Genomic DNA, 22,774 nt, shown 5'->3' with positions numbered 1-22,774 from the left:
CCGTTAGCGATACACTCAGAAATGAGGCTTTGGCTTTGACATGTTTCTTATGGTTTCTGCCACTCCACCGTGGCACCAGAGGGTTGTGTACATAATGCCTTATGTTTCATGCATCCCCTTGCTAACATTGTCAGATGCACTCAAGCCTATTTGGAGAAACGCACGAGCAGGACCTTGGCTTGACAGGACTGGCTGTCTCTGCATATGGCTGTTTACATTGCTTCATCAAAGCATCGCTTAGATGCTACTTCAGCAAGCAGATTGCAATGGCTTGAGAGGGAGAGTGCAAGAGGAGTACATGCATAATCCATCGCTGGGGTATTTACAGTGTGTGTGTGTGTGTGTGTGTGTGTGTGTGTGTGTGTGTTTCTGCGTGAGAGAGACGGAGCCTGCGTGTGCTGTTACATAAACCCTCAGTGACATGCCAGGCAGCTACAGAAACCCAGCCAGCTCGCTGCTGTAGCTGCTACTGCTTCCAAGCCTCCAGGGTCTGCAGATAAACACACACACACACACACACACACACACACGCACACACACGCACACACACACACACACACACACGCACACACACACACACACACACACGCACACACACACACACACACACAAACACAAACACATGCTCTGTAAGATGCATTTTTAATCATCCTCTTGTTCCTCTCAGATAGGTGTCTGCTGTGATATCAGTGTCAGCAAAGCTCAACAAGTTAGCAGTGATTCTGCTTTTAACAATAACTGCTGAAATAAACACGTCACCTTGTTGTAATCTTATTGAACCTCATAAATATCCACACTGACTACAATGTTACACAGCATGTTAACGTTCCTCTGACACCCTGTTGACACTATTTATGCTCAGCATTTCTTCAGCAGAAGCTTTTCAATTGCCTCTATGTTGTAGTTTTTATTCATAATTATTTATTGTGGAGTTTGCCATTCCTGTTCATGAGGCGTTACTCTTTGTCTTTTTATATTCATCACTATCAGCCTCACTGTTAACTGTTCTCTTCTCTTCTTCTTCTTCTGTTTTACAGCTGCAGATGAACTAATACAATAGGCAAAGAAGAAAGGATGACGCCTGGCTGCAGTGGGAAGGCGACACAGGTAATGAGTAAATGTCTGATAAACCACTGTGTAATTTTGCAGTTCAGCAGATTGCTGTTGTTAGCCTGCTAGCCATGCAAGCTCCTGCAGATTACGTTTACAACCCTACTCACCCTATTTCCTGTCAGGTGAAGTTTGGTCTGACTGCAGCCGGATAAGTTATGTTAAGTTACTGCTAATGCAAACCCAACATTTCTTGCTGCTGCTGCTGCTTCACATTAATAGCACTCAAATGACAAAACATTAGGTGGCTTTCATTGTTAAGGTGTCACGGGAAAGTCAAGGTGTTGTGACAGGGATGATAGCCGAACAAGATTATTCATCGAAACTGCGTCATTTTGTGCACATCTCGTCAACGGATGAGTTCTTTTTTTTTTTTGCGTAGGAACAAGAAGGAGCAGCTCTAATGAGCTTTTAGTTCAAGAGTTGTAGGCAACAGGTTGCACACCGCCCACTCCTCAACCGGCTTTAATGTGCCCTGTTGTGGAAGAAAAACTACTCACACGTGCAGCATGAAATCAGATAGTTGTTCATGACATGAAAAAAAAGGGCAGATTATTGACTGACTCTCTTTCTTGCTTGGCAGATGCACCAGTTGCTCCTCTGTTGTATTTCTATCAAAGCAGCTGCTTAACGAGTGTTTGCTGCTGTATTAAAATGCGCTTGCTGTTACCGCGGTAACCATAGGTGTCACCAAATCAACCCGGGAACTGGACTCTGGACGGAGTAACTTAAGACCCAATCCACACTAGATCCTGGTCCCAGACTGTGGTCTTCATTAGAGCAGAAGTTCTTTTCCTCCTTCCAGAGAAATTCCAGTAATTCTGTCTTCTGGACAAAGGACGCCCCGCCCCAACACTTTCAGGGTGAGTTCCTCCTTCACCCCCCCCTCCACAAACCCCAGCCCCCTACATACAGTACAAATAAAGCACTGAAGTCAGTGTCACTGCTTCAGTTTCAGCCAGTGACAGAAACGCTTTGATTCGCCGACGTGTAACGCCCACACCCGCCAGCCGTTGTCTTCTGAGATGTTTAACCGGACCTAACTTAAAGTGTTGAAATGAGAGTTACACATGTGACAACGGTTGTATGAATTTTACGTGACTGCCAAAATGCAAAAATCAGGGCACGGAAAATGGCTGAAACACATTGGTTTAGACAGCAGGAGCGAGAGAGGAAGGCTGGAGCATCGATCTGAAGGAGCCGCGGAGGAGGGGGGAGGGGAGGAAGTGTCAGTAATCGTGGGTGACAGAGGGGCAGTGTGTCAGTGGTGTGTTTATGGATGGAAGTAGCTCTTTAAATTCTCTTTAGATTTGATTCGGATTATCTCACATGAGAAAAACAGCCCGAGGCTCGTCTGCGTCTGACGCGATCAAAGACGCTGTAATGAGACGGAGGTGGAATCAGACAGCATTAATACACGTGACCTTTGTTTATGGTCAAGGTCTGTGAGATTGCTTCACCGTCGGCTTGACAAGAAGAGGGGCCACTTGATGGAAACATAAACCGCGGACGATGAGCGTGACGAGCGCGCTGGTCGTGTGTGTTTTGGAGGTTGGTGGAGGAGAGGGAGGAGACTGTCAGCCCTTCAAAGTGACACCGCATGCCAATCGTAGATAAACCAAAAGGACATTTAACCTGCTCTGAATCGCTGGCCGGGTGTCTCTTCTCTCCATTATGAATGATTGTGCACCTTCCAGGAATCAGCTTAGATTCCTGGACAGCGCACAATCATTCTGCTTTGTGATTTAAGTGGAATTTGGAGCAAACCTGTCCCTGACCCTGGTTTATCGGCGGTTACGAAACACCCATCTGGCAGCACTAACTCTGCACGAGGAGCATGGCTGACAGCATGACAGCAGATGGCACTATTGAGTGTGGAAACATACAGTATTTCATGCCTCGGGGTGGGGGGGGGGGCGAGGAGAATAGGTGTTGGCATTAAAGGAAAAGATTGAGAAGAGGAGGCTGGCATGAGAGGTTAATACATCAGACTATCAATAACCCAGATCAGTCTAGCTGCTGCTGGAATAGGCTAAAAAGACAGGTATTTATCCTATCGGCACAAAAAATGTCATGTCTGTCGCATTCCACCACTGCCATTTTCTGCCTTTTCAATAGAGTCTAATCAGATACAGAGAAGCAGCCAAGCAGAGCGGGAAGCAGAGTGTGACTCACTGCTGGCTGCCGGGTTTGGCAGGTAGACCTGAGGGCTACCCCTCTGCTCCTTGTGATGCAATTCAAAGCCAAAGCGAGGCAGAGAAACAGAGAAGAAGAGGAGGACTTGCTCACTTTATCTTCTCTCAGCAGTGGTGTGTCCAGAATGGCTAGTGCTTGGCGAGATAAATCCACAGTATGCCTGTGCAGTCTGAAGCCACCTTTTAAAAAGCCTCTCCCCAGCTCCGCTCAGGGGCCAAAAAGACGGCACCAAAGAGGAGGAAAGAGGAAGACGGTGGCGTGGGTGGAAAGGGAAGAGTGAGAGGGAGACGGTGAGAAAATACCACACGACAGAACAGAACACGCAACCTCCTTCGGCTTCTCTCTGAATGTCTAGAGTACGGTTCATTATTTACAGCGTGCCTCCAGTCTGCACGACTCATCGAACCTCCTCAGACATGAATTCAGCATTTACGGCTGCTCAGTCACGTCTGAGTGCGTGCGTGTGTGTGTGTGTGTGTGTGTGTGTCTAAAAACCCATCACACTTCTGAATCTGCATGCAAACATTCATGCGTTTGTGCTCGCTGCTGCTTCAGTCTTATCTCCATCTAACTCAGAGAGAAGTAAAACATCCGCAAGCTGTCTGAATGGCTCAGATCTGAGTCCCATTTATTAAAGTCAAGGATCTCATTTTAATGTGTATTTATTCTCACCCTCAGGAGCATGCAAATACAGAGCCAGCTGTATTCTCCTGACACAGGGACCCACGAGTAACAGACAAGTCTGTGACCCATTTAAAGCACACCTGCACTACAAACAGTCTGTAGCTTTGCCAGCTGACTGCTATAAATAATCAGCTGTGCTCTGATTTCGTTGCGTAGTGAATTAATGTGTTAATTAAGATGAACAGTACGAACCGTTCTCTCTCCCTTTTTCTCTATTCGCTTCTCCCAGGTACGGCACCTCACCCACTCTGTGTGGACCGTCTGAGAGGTAACTGGGTCTGTTCGCCTCTCTGTTCCCATTGCTGCTGCCATCTCTCCTTCACATTAGATTCCTGACATTTATAACCACATTTATGACATTAAATTCATTCAGAAGTCTGTGGATGTCACTTTCACTCAGGGCGGGGCAATAAAGTGAAAATGTGTCAAAACTGGCATTTAGAACCTGTGATAATCTTGCTTCTGTTAACGCTTTCCTCAATCTGTGTGTTCACGAACTGTGTGTTCAGTCGCGTGCCTCTTCCCCCGTCCAACTAACGTTAGTCTGCGGTCACTCAAAGCGAAGCTGGTGATACGGTTAACATGAGCACAAACACTGAGCCTCAGGCTGTGTCCACACTAATACCTTTTTAGTTTTAGAAACGCATCACTGGAGACTGTTCGAAACGCTGCTGGACGCACTTTAGTCGGGACGGGGAGAAACGGAGACTTTTCGAAACAATGAGGCCCACAGTGACACCTCCTGATTGGGTCTTATCAGTCGCGACTAGCAGACAGCGGTGAATGCAACATGGAGGTAACACCATCAATTTGTCGAATCACCTGTAGCACGATCATACTGCCGAATATCGCCGAGTCGTACTTTCACTGATGACGTCACAGTAAAACCTCTATAAATCACGTCTTGTTATCACCATCAACGATCCTGTCCTGATCCAGCTCTCGAGGTCTTTTGGTTGCAGCCTGGCAAACTGATCTCAGGATCGATGACTGATTACCCCATCCACGTCTCAGGAACACCAGTCATTGCTTCTCTCATAGACAGAAGCTAGAATGTGCATCTTTCAATTAGTATGTCCCTAATTGAAAGATTTACATTTACATGAAGGACGCATAGTCCCATTTAAATACACACCTCATTGTGAGGACGGAAGGTCAGTGTTTGTACTGATACATGGACGACATGTGTCTTCACATGCTGTTGAGTCACGTGTCTCTGTGGGTATTTGTACATGTTACTGAACCCCTGTTATCAGCCTTAGTACTCAATAAAATGACTTCTGAAACATTCATAACTGTCCAAGTAAAAAATAATTCTGACTTTTCAGTGCTGATGCAGAACATAATAAACAGTTTTTTAAAAATCTTTTTTATAAGTCACTGTGGTTGTGTTCAGATTAGCTGCTATAATTAAATGTTTTTGATCAACCGTATCTGAAAAACACAAGCTCCCTGTGTCTGTGATCTGGCAGCCGCATTATCTGACATGCTGTGCCCATGAGGAATGAAATCTAGATGTTGCTGGGTGAGAGACTCCCAACATAACCACAAGTGGATTCACACAACTTTACCAACGTCTTTATCTTACAGTTGAAAAAAACAAACAAAAAAAAAAAAAATCACATTACGATTACTTTGGCAGATATTGCGATTGCGATATGAGTTGTGATTTCAGTTGGAATGGTCATGGTTTTGCACTTTTGATTTTCACTGAAAACAATTTAAACATGATGATGTTGTTGTGGTTTTTGCAGGAGAGGAGAGGAGAGGAAAGGGGAAAGCCACGCTCCTTATCTAATAATGTCCTCCTCCAGAGCACTACAAGGAAGAGGAGGGCCACGCCGCTGATTAACAAGGCCACTTTATTTACAGAGTACTTTGACAAATTCAGGATAACCTGAGTTGACCTCAAATTTAAATCCACCTGATATCTGGACATAGTTTATGCACTTAAAAACACCTATGTTGTATTTACCGATGCAAATACAGCGATGAGACTTTAACAAAAATCTGAATCATTTCGTTGCCTGTGTTGCTAAAAACACACAATTTATTTGTCACAATCTTTCTACTCATACACGATAGAAGTTGAAAGTATATAAAACAAGTTCTCTCCTCGCTTGTTCCCTTCCACATGAAGGTCAAAGGTCAGACTTTTAGTGATTCAGTTGGAGGATGCTTGAACCCTTGTTAACCAGTTGAAGGTCATTCTCTGATTTGTTCTTGTGTTAATGGTTCTACGCAGCTCAATCTGAATAGGATTTCACCCCAGAACAGAACAGGCCCTATTGTCTTACTTTATGCATCTAAAGGCACACACACTAACTTCCTCCTCTCACACCTCAGCAGCAGCAGCAGCAGCAGCAGCAGCAGTGAGACAAAGAGCTAAATAATTCAATTACAACTTCAAAGTTGCAGATGCAAAGAGGTCAGAGAGCAGCGGATGGGTCACAAGCAAATTCATTTTTATAAATCTAATCATCCGTCCATTTGTTTTTTAGCTCATTTTCCGATACACCTCGTCTGTAAACACTGACACGGACGCCCTCTGCAATTAACACCAATTTCTCTGTTCTGAAAGACTGGAGAAAATCCACAGTGGAAAAAAAACAATGTTTGCCTTTGAGAAAATTACAGTCTGCTGATTCACTGTCAGGATCCCCTCCCCCTGTGCTTTCTAAACATTGTAAACTACTCACTATCGTAATGAGCGAGTCGTTTTGTCCCGAGTTTATCATTACAGTTTGCGTGACTCAAATTTTCCGAGCTCATCCGACACCTGATCGTCTTCTAACCGGAATAAAGAATCAGGATTGTTTGTGTATTTGAGCTCAGTGCAACTCATAAACAGAGATTTTGTCAAGTGAAAACAAAGTGTGTTGTGTTGTTAAACCACATAAACACAATGTCTTGCAGGAGCCATCATATACACCACTTAGCTCTGTGTGTGTGTGTGTGTGTGTGTGTGTGTGTGTGTGTGTGTGTGTGTGTGCCTGCGTTGTGACAGCGATGGAGGATGGCATGAGAGCTTCTGAGATGACAAAGGCTATTTTTAGAGTATGGCAGGCACAAGCCCACTTGGACAAAGAGGAAGGGAGGTGAGAGAGGAAGTGGGCAAAGAGAGAGAAGGAGGAAAGGAGCGATAGGAAGGAAAAATGGAAGAGAGGAAGAAAGTGAGATACAGTGAGAGAAGGGGGAGGGACAGTTGGTAGTATGCATCATTATTAGGGCATGAGGAGTAAATACAACCTTTGCAGTGTAACCCCCTCCCCCCCAGAGACAAGTACACACATACCCACACCATCATCCTATGTTGATGCCAATAAGAGAGCATAAATAATATGGAATAATAAATCAGTAATAAAAGGGTATAAATACTGTGTCACCATATTATCAGAGGAGATAATATCTGTATTATTAGAGAGATAAGAGGCACTAAAAACTGATACCCTTCCTTACACGGGGGTTGGAGTGATATTTCCATGTCATTGTTCAGCGACTTTGAAGTGAAACTGTTGTTTATTGTGATGGTATGATGGTGTGATGAGTCCTTCTTACTGGTCTTTGTTTCCCATGTTTCGAACGTAGAGAAGAATGTTGGAAAAGTTTATTTTGTGCATCTCTGAGTTATGTAACAGGGATAAGTCCCGGTCAGCTGCTCTGTATGATTAAATGAATCGCCAAAGTATTCACTTGTGTGTTTGGTCTGACACAAAAACTTTCAGTACATGAACGCCTGAGATATGTTTGCCGTAAACACAAACTGTGGCACCATGACATAGTTTGTCCAGCAGAGTGCACTGATGAGTTCTGCTTGGTACATTTCTACTTTGCTACGAACATTTAAGGGACCCTTGTTTGAAAATTAAAAACGGCAGATACATTTTATCAGATTTTTTTTGTCTCAACTGTCAAGTATTGATTTCAGCTTCAAAGTCTAGTATCTGTTAGGATGTAATGTCAACATCGGGTCACAGTTTATTGCACCGAACACCAGTTTAGTTATTTGGGGATTATGATTTTTGGTGATTTTACACACATATTCCATTGGTCGTATCAGGTTTACCAATATCAGAAAAAAAAATGAATAGTAATTTCATCTTAATCTTCTGGCTCTAAACTATGGTTGTATTATTGTCAACGTGTAACATGCATTACTAAAAACAGCATGTTTGCCAAACTCCACCGTATCTACGTCTTTCCGAATTATTACAAAACAAATTTCCAAATAGCTCTTCCTGAAAAAGGTTTTCAAAGCTAATGTAGCACGTCAATCTAACCCTGCCTCTCTTCCCTGTCTTTTGTCTCCTGTGATCAGGCGACATATGTTTCCTCACAGAAACCGGCTGTTGGCCAGATGATGTCAGTGGCTGTCTGTCACTACATTTACCTTCCTATCTGTCTGCCCGGCGACCTGTCTGTCTGTCTGTGTGGGGAAGCAAAGGGGAATCTCACAGTCAGCGCTGCTGAATGGTCAGTGGTGCATACATACACACACACACACACACACACACACACACACACACACACACCCATCAACAGCAAAAGCCTTGAGGCCTTGCAAGCGAGATGCAACAGAGCGGAATCCATCCATACATCTATATTCGGGTCAGCATCTGTGTGTCTGTGTTTGTGTTTGTGTTTGTATGCGTGTGCGTGTGTGTGTGTGTGTGTGTGTGTGGGCTAGTGTCACAACTTCCAACTTACAGCAAGCCCTTCTTCTCCCCCCTTTATATCGCATCTCATCTAAAGCAACAAACCTGGAGTTAAATGTTCACAATTCTCATTTCAAGATGTCAAATTCTACAAACTATCACCTATGACCTCCAGAGCCTTTCCAACCTGCACAGAAACCATGACAACGACTGCAAGTCAACATATAAACCTGCTTTCTCTTTCCCGGTATGTCAGTGTGTGTGTGTGTGTGTGTGTGTGTGTGTGTGTGTGTGTGTGTGTGTGTGTGTGTGTTCTCCACTGAAACAATACCAGTGACGTGAGGAGAAGAGACACAGAGTTGCTGTGTGTAGCAGAAACCATAATGAAGTCCACTGTACTGACTCATCACCTCATCACAATAACAACACAACACCAGCTGGCAGGAGACCAACAGTATTGATGCTCATTTCATGTAACTGTCAACATACTAACACACTCTATAGAGAGACACACAACATATACAACAGGATGCAAGCACTGAAATTCACTAGCATTTTCCTGTTTTAAACAAAGGAATGAATGTTTTGTGGATGCCCATGGATCACTGGTAAATGTGTGTGTGTGTGTGTGAGTGTGTGTGGCTGCTATCTCTGCATGCATCAAACTAGAGAAAAAAAATCTTGTGACAAAATCTATCACCTTAACATTTCAGGGGGTGTCGTTATCCTGTTACAAATGGCTCCCAGAGCGGCTGGCGTGTCAGGGATGAGAAATCTCACACACTGTGCCATGCAGGAGCTTGAGTGCAAATCGTCACGGAAGCCACTCTTCCATTTTTATGTGACTGTCTGGCATTGGCAACGCCACTTAAAGTGAAAATCCCCCAGGAAACAAAAATCTGTTTAATGATCCTGGACGGCCTGACCAGGATTTATGAATAGCGACGCTCCTCTTGGAAAACCGAAAACCAAGACAGAGAAAGGTGTCATCACACTAACGCTCTAGGTGTATATTGAGAGTGTAGAGGAATGTTTTTAACCTGTAGAGGATCGTTTTCTCGCTCTGAACTCTTGGTATCATGATGACATTAGTCCACACAGTCCAAGCAGTCAGTTACTGATTCATCGTCAGTGGTACAGCTCAGATAAAGTCTCATCATGACATTAAAGACTAGTCCGGAGACAATTAGTTCATTACTCAAATAGCTGATACACAGAAAATGAAGAAATTTCATACTTGAGGGTAAAGTTTGATCTGTTTTATATCACTGTAAACAAAATATCTTTTGGTTTTTAGACCAAAACAAGCCATCAGAAAATGTTACACTGTGCTGTCACTATTGATTGTTCATTGACACTAATATAAACACAATTTATTAATCAGAAAAAATATCAATAGATCAATATATATTGGAAAAATGTGGATTGTAGCCCTATAAAGGCCCGGTCACAACAGCCTTGGTTGCTAATGTTGCTAAATCAGTTCATTTCAGTGGATTCACTTGTGGGGACAAAGTAAATTTACACCAGTTCTTCTCACCAAGTGAGAAGCGTTTGTCTACTCCATAACTGAAAGTGAGTGAAATACCAAGAATAAAATGCCAGAGGATCCATCCATCCATCCATCCATCCATCCATCCATCCATTTAATAAGCTATTCCCTATGAATTTTCCATATTAATGGCCAATCAAATTGTGTGATTATCATTTGGAAACCATCAAAATTCAATCTAAAGTCTTAATGCATCTGTTTAACCAAACCTCTGAATGCAGCACATCATAAAGTAATTCTTACAACATGTATATTTGCAATCTGACTGTTTGAAGGACCTGAACTCTTTTCCTTTTAATGACTTCTTTTATAATGATATACCAAGTCATTCATGAGCCCCGAGCCCTGATCAAATGAAACTGTGATGGTACTGGTTAAAGCACACAAAGAAAAACTGCAGACTGCTACAACACTGTATCACACATGAATATCACAGACTGCCCTCAGACACGAGCGCTCATTATTTCCAGCCGACATGCTACACCTGTTTTCTCTCCCTCCTGTTTCTTCCTCTCTTCCTGTTCTCTGATGCCTCTCCTTTATCAGTTTCCTTTCCTCTCTCTCGCTTCTCACAACCTAAGAGATAATTACCTCCACCAAGGCAGTGAGAATTAAAGCTGTGAGAGACAGAGCACAGAAGAAGGAAGGAAAAAAAAAAAAGCGAGAGAACAGCGTGTCTATATGTCCAAGCAAAAACAATACACTAACTGCAGGCAGGCAGCCGAGTGGAGGTAACACTGCGTTTAGCGCCGTGGCGGGGACGGCTGCTGGACGAATGTCACAGGTGCAGATCTGTGCAAACGTGGGCGAAGGTGCAGGGGCGGGTGGGTGCACAGGTGTAAACTGAAAGTAGCCTATCTCATGCATGCATGCACAGCGAGGACACAGACTCTCACACACACACACACACACACACACACACACACACACACACACACACACACACACACACTCATCTCGTACATTTCAACACTCTGTCGCACGACTCTGTTGGAGCTAATGACTAATAAATAATGTATACACACTTTGTTCAACTTGCCTACTTTTCCCATCTCTGCTTCTCACTTTCCACTGACACAAACACACTGTTCTGGCTCCCTCTCCCTCCTACTAAACATACAACCCCCCCTACCACACACACACACACACACACACGCGCACACACATACACACACACACACGCACACACACTTACAGACACACACACTCACTCTTCACAGGAACAATCTGTCCCGTTAATGTGAGGTCATGGCAGACCGTTTTTCCACTTATCAGCCCTCTGGATTTAAATAAAGCACTATCACTGATACACTGTTGCCTAGAAACACAATAGGATGCATCAATATCAGGATTTACCCGCTAGAAACCTACAAGACCCCTTTAGATGTGAGCCATGTTGCCCCCTCTGTGCAGCTGCAGATTTCCCTGCCACAGTTGCCTGCCTACTGTCATATTGTGCTGTAAAGAGATTTGAGGGGATATTCCATCTGATCTCTGTTGTGTTTGTGTCTCTCTATCACAGCTGCCAACTTGCTCTTATTTCCCAGGAGTCCAGGTTATTTTAGTAGTTCAATTTTAAAAGTATTTTGATGCCTTCCAGTAGGTTTTAATGAGACAAATTGATCAAAAATGGAAAACTTCATTCCCGGCGATGACAGATGTGCTTTCTTCACATTCCAAAAAAATCACTTCAGCCATACCTTCTCTTTTTTTAATGTTTTTTTTTTGTCTCCTCTGGGTACGGATGACGCATGAGATCCAATGGCATTTACAGGAAGTGCACCCATGACCCCCAGTGCCCAAGCATGCCTTATGTAACCACAGCCCCCTCCGGTTATGAGGCATTTCCTGGCACCAGTGATAAAAGATTAATACCTATTCTTACATTACTCAGAGCACTTCCTTCCATGAGAACACTTGGTGCAAATGCAAGACAGGCATATACAGTATTACTCTATACAGTATTATGAGTGTGATTGAACTGATTAAAGCAACTTAACATTACAGATAAGTGCATGAGTTTACCGTTGTTTTGCAAGTTTATTACTCACACTGTGTTATAATATAATACACTAATGGACTATAAATCATTTGTATTCTTCTTTTTGTTGTTGTTCAAAGTTGAATGTGGCTGCTTCATATTCCTTTTATTCATTTAATAATGTAATAGTATATTATAAGTCACAGTCAGGGCTTCCTCGTGCATCTGTTTAGGACCTGCCACATGTGTAAATATATTTTTCTATAACATATCAATAAATAAATGAAGGTTCAGCTGAGCTTTCAGATGTGCCTCATTTTGAGCCAGGAAACCCCTCTTTATTCATTTGTATTATCAGGAGCAGACAGTGGTATTAGTAATAGCTGAAGAAGAACTCCTAACAGTGGGGAATATTTGTTTAAGTCTATACTTGAAGCCATTTTATTCTCATTTCTCTTTCATTATGAGATCATCATTGTTTCTGTGAGTGTGTTCCTCTTCTCTTTCATAAGACTAAATGAATAAATCATGGCATAAATTCACACTGCTCTGTCAGAGGTAATGAGATACGCTAGGCTACATATTAGCATGGGAAGATAATCATCTGAGCGCCTCTGATATCTGCCTCTCTGCTGGTTTTCTGCCCAGATACAGGAGGGGTGAAAGTGGGAACGTGGCAGGATGCTGGCTGAAATCTAGCAGGGTTTATAATGGGAATTAAATTTTCCCTCAGTGGTTTGTGTGGTGATTCAGAGTGTGTTCTTGTGGCCCCAAACAAACCCTGTTAACCCTGTTAATACCAACTGTGGGAAAAAAAACACTCAGCTCAAAACACACACTGATGCGTCTGCTAATGAAACGATACTATTCTACAACTGTTACTGCAACTATGACCGTTTCACCTCATGGGAAATTTGTACTAATTTGTACTACAAGTGAATTATTCAATTCAAAAAAATCCAAACGACATTACAGACTCAACCTGGCCCGTTTTACATTAAATTCAGAAACACTTTATCAAAACCTAACCATTAACATAACAAATGACACATTAAACCTGAATTTACCTGAAACTTTAATTTTTTTGTTGACTCTCATCGCTAACACGCTAACACGCTAACCATTACAACTATATGGTGATGATCTGTCAGTGTCCACCACCCCCCAGAAAAAACTTCAATCAATGCTGCTTTGACAAAAATTATTGAACCTTAACCCAAAAAGTTTGACAGCAAACTGAACCAATTATCTTTATAGAAATTAACTATACTACAAGTTTGTACAACTTCTATTTTTAGCTTTGTCTTCAAAAATAAACCATTCACTTATCATTAATATAATAAAAATATATATATATTCACAGCTAATATTATGTAGCTAATATATTCATTCCCTGACCATGTTTTACATATACAATATGTTATTCTCAGCTGAAGTCTGATAAACCGTCCAGCGAACAGTCTAGTCGTACTGGACTGGACCCTGTTATTGTGGCTGAACTTTCCAGTGACTTTTCTGAACTCAAGTCAGATCTATATGCTCACAGTCTCTGTGTGTGTGAGCACATGAAAACGATTGTCAAGGCATACGTGTGTTAATCCATCAAGTCTGTCGCCGGCCTGAAAAGTGAGTCAGTGGAGCTTCACCTTGACATAGAGCTGCTGGAACTCCTCCAGGTTGAGTCGGCCGGTGGGACAGTCCTTCAGGAATCCCTTGTACCACTGCTTCAGCTCGTGTTCGTTAAACTCTGTGTTCTTCACCAGATCCTCCATCACTTCAGGGGTCAGCTTGCTGTTCTGTTTCCCCATTTTGCCTGCAAACGGGGGATAGCAGCGGACACACACACACACACACACACACACACACAGACACACACATGCAGAAAATAATTCATGTTAGAAATTTTTCAATTCATACAGAACACAAAGTGCCTCTACTTGATATGAACCTACAGTAAAAGTCTGGTGGGTGATCGGAAGAGTGATTCATCAAAGCTAAAAAACAGATTTCTATGGGATGGGAACTGTGAAAACCAATGCTCCTTCTAAACATACACTTTAAAACAAATGGACTGTAACATGAAGCACAGGAATAGTGTCACGTGGGAAATTAGTCCTATTAACAAAACATGCAACTTTCTTTCTCTGTCGTTCTTGGAGCGGCTGCCTTTCCTAGTTTTGATTGTTTGTTGCTGTTTTAGTTTTAGGGGAACTCTGAACCTTTTAAATCCAATCTGAGTTTTTACATTAAATTCTTTTATAAAACATGAGTGGAATTGTATATTTTTAATTTTCATTCCAAAATAAAATAGCCTGAGGGCTGAGTAATAGAACTAGGTTTTCAGCCCAATAATTTCAATCAGTTTGTTGTGAGGAAAAGTGATTGGCCGCTTCCTTCATTTTTTCAATATTACAAGCCCCAGCGTATTGTAATGTGATTTTTTTTTTTCCCCAATCAAACCTTTTGCGGTTTCCTGTTGTTGCCTTTGGCGAGCATCTCTGCATTTTGAAATGGGTTATAATGACATCTTAAAGTAGTTGGCCCGCTGTGACTTTTGAGAGGAACTCAAGTGTGTTTTGCTGTTTAATGTCCCTTAATTTCTCCACTGCAGCTGTTTGCACCCAGCTGCCTCTGTGTCTCGCTGTTTGTGCTAATGCTGCCACTTTATGGCCTCGATTAGTTCATCAGCCAACCTCCTAATTATCATAATTTGCAAAAGATGGTTAAGAGTTTTGGAACATGTTCTACTCTTGCTCTCTTTGCTGAGATGGTTTATTAAACCTCTTTAGCTTGAAAAGACCAAAGGAGATATGAGGCAGCAACAGTATGTGTGGTGCCAATCTGTCTCTGCATGCACAGGCGCGAGGAGGGGAGAGTCAGGCAAACATCCAAGAGTTGCTGCAGTCATTTGCTGCGGCCTGCCATTATGTATTGGTTTTTACTAAGCTCCATTTCCTTATGGTCGCGTCCTAAGTTTTTATTTCGATATGCTAAAAAAATCAACACAGCTAAAATTCACTTGAGATCGGTAGAGCATCATTTTGCAGCCTGTTTTTAACACCAGCGTCTCATTACTGTTGTGTTGCAATGACACTGAGTGCAGAGCCCGTTTTAAACATGCTCCCTGTGGTGCATTCAAAGACGCTCCAACATCCAACTCTGAAGTTGGCTGCCAAACAGCAACCTTGTTACTGCAAGAAATGACTAAATTAACACAGCACCCAGGCTCGCTTGCTGATCATCGTTTGAGTTTGAGTTTGTCACGGCGCTGCGCTGCGCACGAACACGAACACTGTTTCCAAAACGGTCCCTGCTGACAGCTCCATCAGGTCAATAACATAACTACACCATAACAATAAAGTAGAAAGGTCCTCTGTGATACATTATCTTATGCAAGCCTCTGCAAGTTTAAGTTCTTACTGTAATGAACAGTTCAATGGAAGGCAGCATAATCGGCTAAAACATATCAAACACTGTGCTACTTTAAAGGAATAGTTGGACATTTTAGGAAAAACATGCGGTAGCTCTCTTTCTGATGAGAAGATCGTTAGCACTCTCATGTCTGTATGTTAAAATTGAAGCAGTAAGCATCCAGTTAGCTTAGCATAGCAATAAGACTGAAAACTAAGGGAAACCAATGGCCTGGCCAAAGGGCCTGTCCATTTTTTTCTTTTCAGAAAAGAAAGCCTAAAAACAACGATAACTAATGTGACTTTTAGAGGTCGGAGTATAACTGGGGCTGGGAACATGGACTTCCTGGAGTGTGCACCGGTTGCCTGGCAACCTCACAATGACGATAACACAGGAGTTTGTTACCTGTGGACTGGGTCTGAAGCCGCTTTCACCTGTTTCCAGACTTTATGCTAAGCTAATTTAACCAGCTGTAGCATCATATTTAGCATATAGATATGAGAGTGTGTGTGTGTGTGTGAGTATGTGTGTGTGTGTGTGTGTGTGTGTGTGTGTGTACTGTGGGTATATGCATCTAATTTGGTTGTTGTTGACAGAGAGCGGGAGCAGTGGAGGGAGTGACACGTCAGATCAGAAAAGTTAGCCTCAGCCAATGTAGAAAAAAATGAAATTAATTCCTCATTCCATAAGAACCTCTGGAACCTTCGCAAGCAGCTCAGACGGCCCCTGGGACACAATCTGGAAACCATTTGTCTACGGAAGAGGGATATACTCTGCCCCCAAATTCACTTCTGAAAAATGCTTTCAGCCAGGCACAGCAGGAACCAGGTTTGAAGAGGAACTCTGGATTAATAATGCACAAAACTGAAGTTATGTAATGACTAATCATGGCTCTTCACCGCCTGTGAACCAAATGGGCAACACAGCAAATAAATGAACTTATTACAACTTAAACAGCTGCAGGTATGAAAAAAACTGTATTATCCATTATACCCCAACCAATACAGGATTTTTAGGGCTGATATTAATATCAATAATTGGGAGGTTAAGAATAACGATATATTAGCTGATAATAATGTCTTTTAAACATAAACATAACATAAACTAAAATCTTGATACGGGTACCTTACACTATTTTCAAATGTTATTTCATTTTTATTGTGATCAAGAAACAAACTTGATTTTATAGTGTAAAAATACATTTGTTGACACACTCTGTTATATAATGTGGCTCAAATCTAGCTCAGCATCTCTGTGCTCCAGTTTCTTGAAGGTTGGGCTGACATATACGCTGATACTAATATATTGGCAATAAACTTATATTGCCAACATATCAACCTGGTTGACTTATCTATTGCTCTATTGTGTATTTCCCTTTGGAAAAGACTCATGCGACTAAAAAGTCTCTTCCCTCGGGACCAAATATCGCACTGGAAGAAGCTCTCACTATCAGCTGAGCCCCTGATGAAGCCGCTGCCCACCAACAAACATCACTTCAAGCTGATCTTTGATGAATTAATAAGGGAAAAGCCACATTTTCAAGCTGTATGTGAGCATGGCTGAAAATCAACTCAACTAGCCGTCATTAATTTTCAAGAGGCTTTTGATGACCTGCATTTGCACAAATCAAGACCCTATTCTTTTTGCTTTTTGACTCCCAAATACGGGAGTTCAGCTAAGAATTATGGATCATTTACGGAGCCGGGACACAAAGCCACAGCACCACAACATCCCATTCATCCAAACTTTTCCCCTACATTTGTAGCCCTGGAGCGGCAGGTCATCTACTACCATGGTCTGTGTGTGAGGAGGCCATATTGTGTCCGGCTGTTATGACACAGATTACACAATATGAGCACAAAAAAGTGTCCATCGCTCAAATAGGAGCTTTTCAAGAGCACAGAAAAACACCCTCATGTGAACATGACCCGCTGGGCGTTCTCAGTGCATTCAGCTGCTTCTGAAAACGAGAGGAAGTTGTACTATTTTCTCATTCACAACTGACCCTGTGATCCATCAACTGCAGTTTCATTGTGAAAATCAACTAAATTTGTCTCCTGATATTTTTGGCAGCAACTATAATCACAGTAGCAGTGGATCAGCAAAACTGCAGCTTTTTCCTTCAAAACACAAACTCATATCCGTCTGACTCATGTAGCATTCACAATAAGTCTTGGTGATAAGTGAAAATTATGCTACAGCATTCATTGCAGAGCCTCGCATGAATGCTTCTCATTTCAGTTTTATTGCTCCAGGAATAATGGATGACAATTTTCCTTTTTGGTTCTACGTGAATTTGTTTTTTAGCAGGGTTGTGCACTGATATTTGGATTGGATCCAAGGAAGTAAAAGAGCTGGATTCATTAAAAGGGTAATCCAGTGATTTAGTACTGCATGTCCATAAAGTTAAGAGACTTGTGAGAGACAGATTAAAAATAGAATCAAAACAGCAGAGGCTGAGATATCCTGACATTATTCCCTAATATGGGTCAAAATTCAAAAACACTGGAACCTATTTTTCCATAATGCAATCCATCTTTCCAAAGAAGATTTAGTAGTTATTTTTTGGGCAGTTTTTGCCTTTAATGTTTCAGCAAAGGACCCGGGCTGGATTTGAATGGCAAGGACTGAGCCAGAGTGGTATGGGCTCTGTGAAGATTAGGTTTTATTAGTCTTGTTGAAAAATGCTGATGCTGCTGCAAAGAATGCATGTTTTCATATTTGACAAGATAAGCTACCCTCTTTCTCTCTCTCTCCTCTCTCTTTCTGTACAAGCCATATACCAAATATTTAGGTTGTTATTCAGCCAGCAAATTACCAGTCTTACTTCTTGGTAAATTATACTTGAGTTTTAGTTTTTAAATATTCAGATATTTCAAACTTAACTTTCCGTTAAAGATATTTTGTTATAGCACCAGATCACAACGAAGTGATCTCCTCCCAAACAGACTACCTACTCAAATACATTCAATTAGGGATTCAGTATGATCAATAAGTGGATCTGATGCTTTATAAATTTCGACTGAACTGCAACTGCTCGTTTAATAAAAATCCAAACAGTCCTGCACAGCACACAGTATAGTGTGTTATCAGTTTATGTAGGCAGCAACTTAACTCAATTATGTCCAAATGTCTCAAATGAAAACTACCCTCTCCTTCTCTCAGTACTGCAGTAGAACTGAGGAGGCAGTGCACCGTGACATCACGTTGCCAACACTTTTCTGTTACAATATGGGCTGCGAGACAAGATGGGCTGAACCTGAAGACGGCAGCTGCAGCAGGAGATAGATGTGTCCCGGGAAAGATGAGAGCACAAGATGTGTGACAGCCTGGCTGTTATGTCACTGTGTAGGTGGGTGGGTGGGTGTGTGTGGGTGTGTGTGTGTGTGTGTGTTCTTATATATATACAATATATCTCCAACCCATAACTCAAATATGTGCACATTGTCTTTAAGACTTATCTTTACAGATTGAGCATGTTTGTGAATGTGTGTGCACTTTGCATCCTGGGACAACACGAATCATCAAGCGCATTATGAGCATACTGTCAGCATAGGTGATGCTGCAGCACACACACAATACAGAAAACCTCTGAGGAGTGAACACTACAGCTACAAGCTTCTGGTGTGGTACTAAATGTTCATTCACTTCCAATATGTTCCCAATGTTCTTGGGAACTGCATCATAATGCAGGTGTTACTCATGACTCTGTCTACCTTCATTCATGCAACAAGCAGCAGAGCAGGATCTGCATCTGTATTGTGTCAGCGTGCTGCTGGGGGGGGCCATATCATACAGTCACATCTGGGCCTTACTGCCAAAAAATAGCTTATACTGTATATGACAAAATGCAATTACTTTTAATCCTTGAGTGATTAATTTATGGTGTACAAAAAGACTATCTGACACTTAAATAAATCACACATTTTTAATACCGCCCCCCTCAGCTCACTTTTTGTAAAACCTGTAACTGCACGACCTTTGAAGTGACGCAAGTGGCAACATGATATGTTGGAACATCTTCCTTCACAGTTTTAAATATCCTTTTTAAAGACAGTCATCTCCACTGTAATTTTTCAAAGCTGCCAATGAGCCCTGTCTCCATTCACCATCAGCCTGGCTGAGCAACAAATGAGGAATGGACTCAAAACTATCTTTAAATGTGAGATAACTGGACAAAATGTCTCCACTCAGATCGATCGCTCGTCAGCAGCCAACAAATGTGATAATGATGACATTTTTTTCCACGTTCTCCAGCTCACTCTGTTACATTTTCACCAGATAAACACGGGAGAAAAGTGCACCAGCAGCAAACAGGGAAAAGAGGAGGTAAAGGATTCATGCAAGGAAAGTGAGATGAAAGTAATCAGGGTGTGATTGGAGACGGATGCAGAGGCATGACTCTTGTTAGCACGAAACACTGAACACACCCCGCCCCCCCTGTTAGCTCTTAATGTTATGCATGGCAATGTTTTGCACCAGTTACTCACATCTACAGACAGCTGGTGCATAATTGAAAAATGTCAGTGCTTTTCTTTAAGCTGGACGAGACATTGAGTCTGGGACGAGACATTCTGGGTCAGTCTGCAGCGCTATGCAGAGCAGAGCACCATGCTGACTCCAAACCTGAGTCATAGCCCTGTATCTCCCAGTCCATTGGGACTTTGGCACAGCCAGAAAAGAAAGAAAAAAACATGGATGTAGTTACACATGAGCAGACAGGTGTAGACTGACGCAAAGATATATTGTCAGATGAGTAATTTTACGGTCCTGTAACAAGCAGCAGACCTGCCTCTGAGCCAGGCGATGGGCTATTACATAACACCGTCCCTTTACCATCATTTGCCAACAGGGGATGACCTTGAGAGGCAGGCAGAGCCCCGGCCCAGAGGCACCATCTGATAGGAACATGGCAGGGGTCTGATTCTGGTAAATCTGGTAGATTTCTGTGTAATCCTGCTCTCCTTATTGTCTAAAAATATATATGTGTGTGTGCTCTATGTGTGTGTGCGTGTGTGTGTGTGTGTGTGTGTGTGTGTGTGTGTGCGCGTGTGTGTGTGCGTGTGTGCAGGAGAGGCGCTGGTGGATGAGATGTGGTCATGCCTGCATTGATTTGCAAAAAAGCAGCCTCCCAATGAGGATGATGTGGGTTAAGGAGACACACCACACCCCCACCTTCCTCCTGCACACACACACACACATACACACACACACACACACACACACACACACACACACCCTTGCAACATCAGCACCAGTGCCAAACTACCAACAGGATATATCACACCACATAGTGCCATGTTGTAGAAGCCAATCCATGCAGAGGCTAATTATAATCGACCAAAATCAAATAGTCTGACCGATGCTGGTTTGTCTGTCTTCACTTTGTTGATGAATAAAAGCCTGACGTGTGTGTGTGTGTGTGTGTGTGTGTGTAGGCAGTGAGAGTAAAGCCCAAGCAAGACAAACCCACATCATCTTAATGTTGATAAGTGTTTGCGTGCAAAACGTGCAAATAGCACCAGGGATGAATAAAACAACTGCCGATGCTCTATTGATAAATTATATATGTCCTTATTGTAATTTGCGTCTCATTTATATGGACTTAACACGTCAATAAATACATAAATTAGACTTATGAAACCAAAAGGATGACGCACCGGGTTGGATCATGCCAATATGCATAAAAACTGAGTTATCAATGATGAAAAAAATTGTTTTTTCCATGCATCATTCAATATCTTATCCACAGCATCCATCCTACCTTGCGAGAGTGCGGAGTGAACGGGAGAAGTCCGGTGTGATGTCTGGAGTGGTCACAAAAACCTGCGAAGACGGAAAAAAAACAAGCGATTCAGACGACTAAAAATGCTCCTCTGTCGAGCCACTTGTAGCTTAATATTTCTTTAGTGTGTTTTTTTTTAATTCTGTGATGATTCTATTTTATTTTTTATTTTTGTGCGGGAGAAAAGTCAGCCTCGACTGAAAGTAAGCGGCGCAGGTCCGTAGGATGATGCTGCTGCACACACACTGCTGCCAGTGAACAGAGAGGAGGAGACAGATACTGAAAGGGAGGGAGAGAGAGAGAGAGAGAGAGAGAGAGAGAGAGAGTGAGCGGTACATCTCTGCCTCTCCCGCTGCCACTCACTATATGTGTGGTCGTTGACTCTCGGATGATGCTGCCACGAATTAAGAAAAATAAAGACAACCAGAAATGTCAAACACAAGCACGAGTTTTCATATTTAAAGTTAAGCTATTTCATAACCTTTCGGTGCCGTCCAGCGCTAAAAATAAGGCAAACTGCTGCTCTAATCTGTTGAAGATGAGAGGAAAATCCCCACAATGTTCAAATTAGCTAAACCACTAGAAGCCATCTGTTTGGCTTATCATCCGCAATAGTTTCGCGCCACACCGAAGATAACAGGAAAACCACAGTCACATTAGCTAACCAGTTTACTTAACCCAAGTTACTTGGCTGGGTGTGTCAACTTTAATGCGTAACAAACTAATTCATAAAGGTTAGTAACGTGAATAACAATTAATAGATGGATAAAGACGTAAAATATACCTCTAGCTTCAGATAATGTCATAGGCAATAGCCGGAAGTACGGTGTAGCTAATGGAGGGTTTACTTATCTTAATACCTCGGTAAGCTAGCTTGTGCGATTCGTAATGCTAAAGTCGTTTTATTTAACATACTGTAAATGGCCTGTAGTATAGTTGGTAGTTGAAGGAAATTAAAACCGACGTCTGAAAAAGCAGCTCATCTTTGTATAGCCATTTTTACTCTTGCTTTAGCTAGCTAACTGGCCAAAGCTATTAGCTATCATAGAAAGTCAAGTATAAACAGAAGCTAATGTTAGCATCGAGCTAGCTTCAAAAGATTTTCTCTTGCAAAATTTAGCTAGCTAAAAGGAAGCGAAAGCTTTTCTAGGTAACGTGGGTGACACAAATCAGCCCAAACAGCAAATAATCAGTTTAGAATAAGTTTTTTTTATCCCACAAAGAGATGGCCTGTTGGTATGAATTGTTGTGTAATGTTGAGTGGTTGTAGAATATCATGTGGTATTTTAAAGTTCATTTTGCTACAAAGCATGGATATGGCAGCAGGAGCATTATCATTTTATTTATTTTTTGTTATAACATTTTAGAGTGCTTGAGAAAATAGGTGCAGAAACTTATAC

At 42.2% G+C, this 22,774-nt stretch overlaps 1 protein-coding gene across 1 annotated transcript in view; it reads right to left on the bottom strand.

Annotated features, from left to right (window-relative positions):
• The window catches only part of LOC111236008 (visinin-like protein 1), a 32,881-nt gene extending 11,258 nt beyond the window's left edge, over nt 1-21,623 (bottom strand). Inside the window, exons 1-2 of the mRNA XM_022764596.1 lie at nt 21,354-21,623; nt 13,825-13,991 (exon numbers count right to left, since the gene is read on the bottom strand). Of these exons, the coding sequence (XP_022620317.1) occupies nt 13,825-13,986 (162 nt within the window). The 5' untranslated portion in view covers nt 13,987-13,991; nt 21,354-21,623. The remainder of the gene's footprint in view (nt 1-13,824; nt 13,992-21,353) is intronic.
• Nucleotides 21,624-22,774: the final 1,151 nt, after the last annotated feature.

Source organism: Seriola dumerili, unplaced genomic scaffold (assembly GCF_002260705.1).
Source record: "Seriola dumerili isolate Sdu_G_001 unplaced genomic scaffold, Sdu_1.0 BDQW01000025.1, whole genome shotgun sequence".
NCBI classification, from domain to species: domain Eukaryota; kingdom Metazoa; phylum Chordata; class Actinopteri; order Carangiformes; family Carangidae; genus Seriola; species Seriola dumerili.
This window is presented reverse-complemented; position numbering and strand designations above follow the sequence as displayed.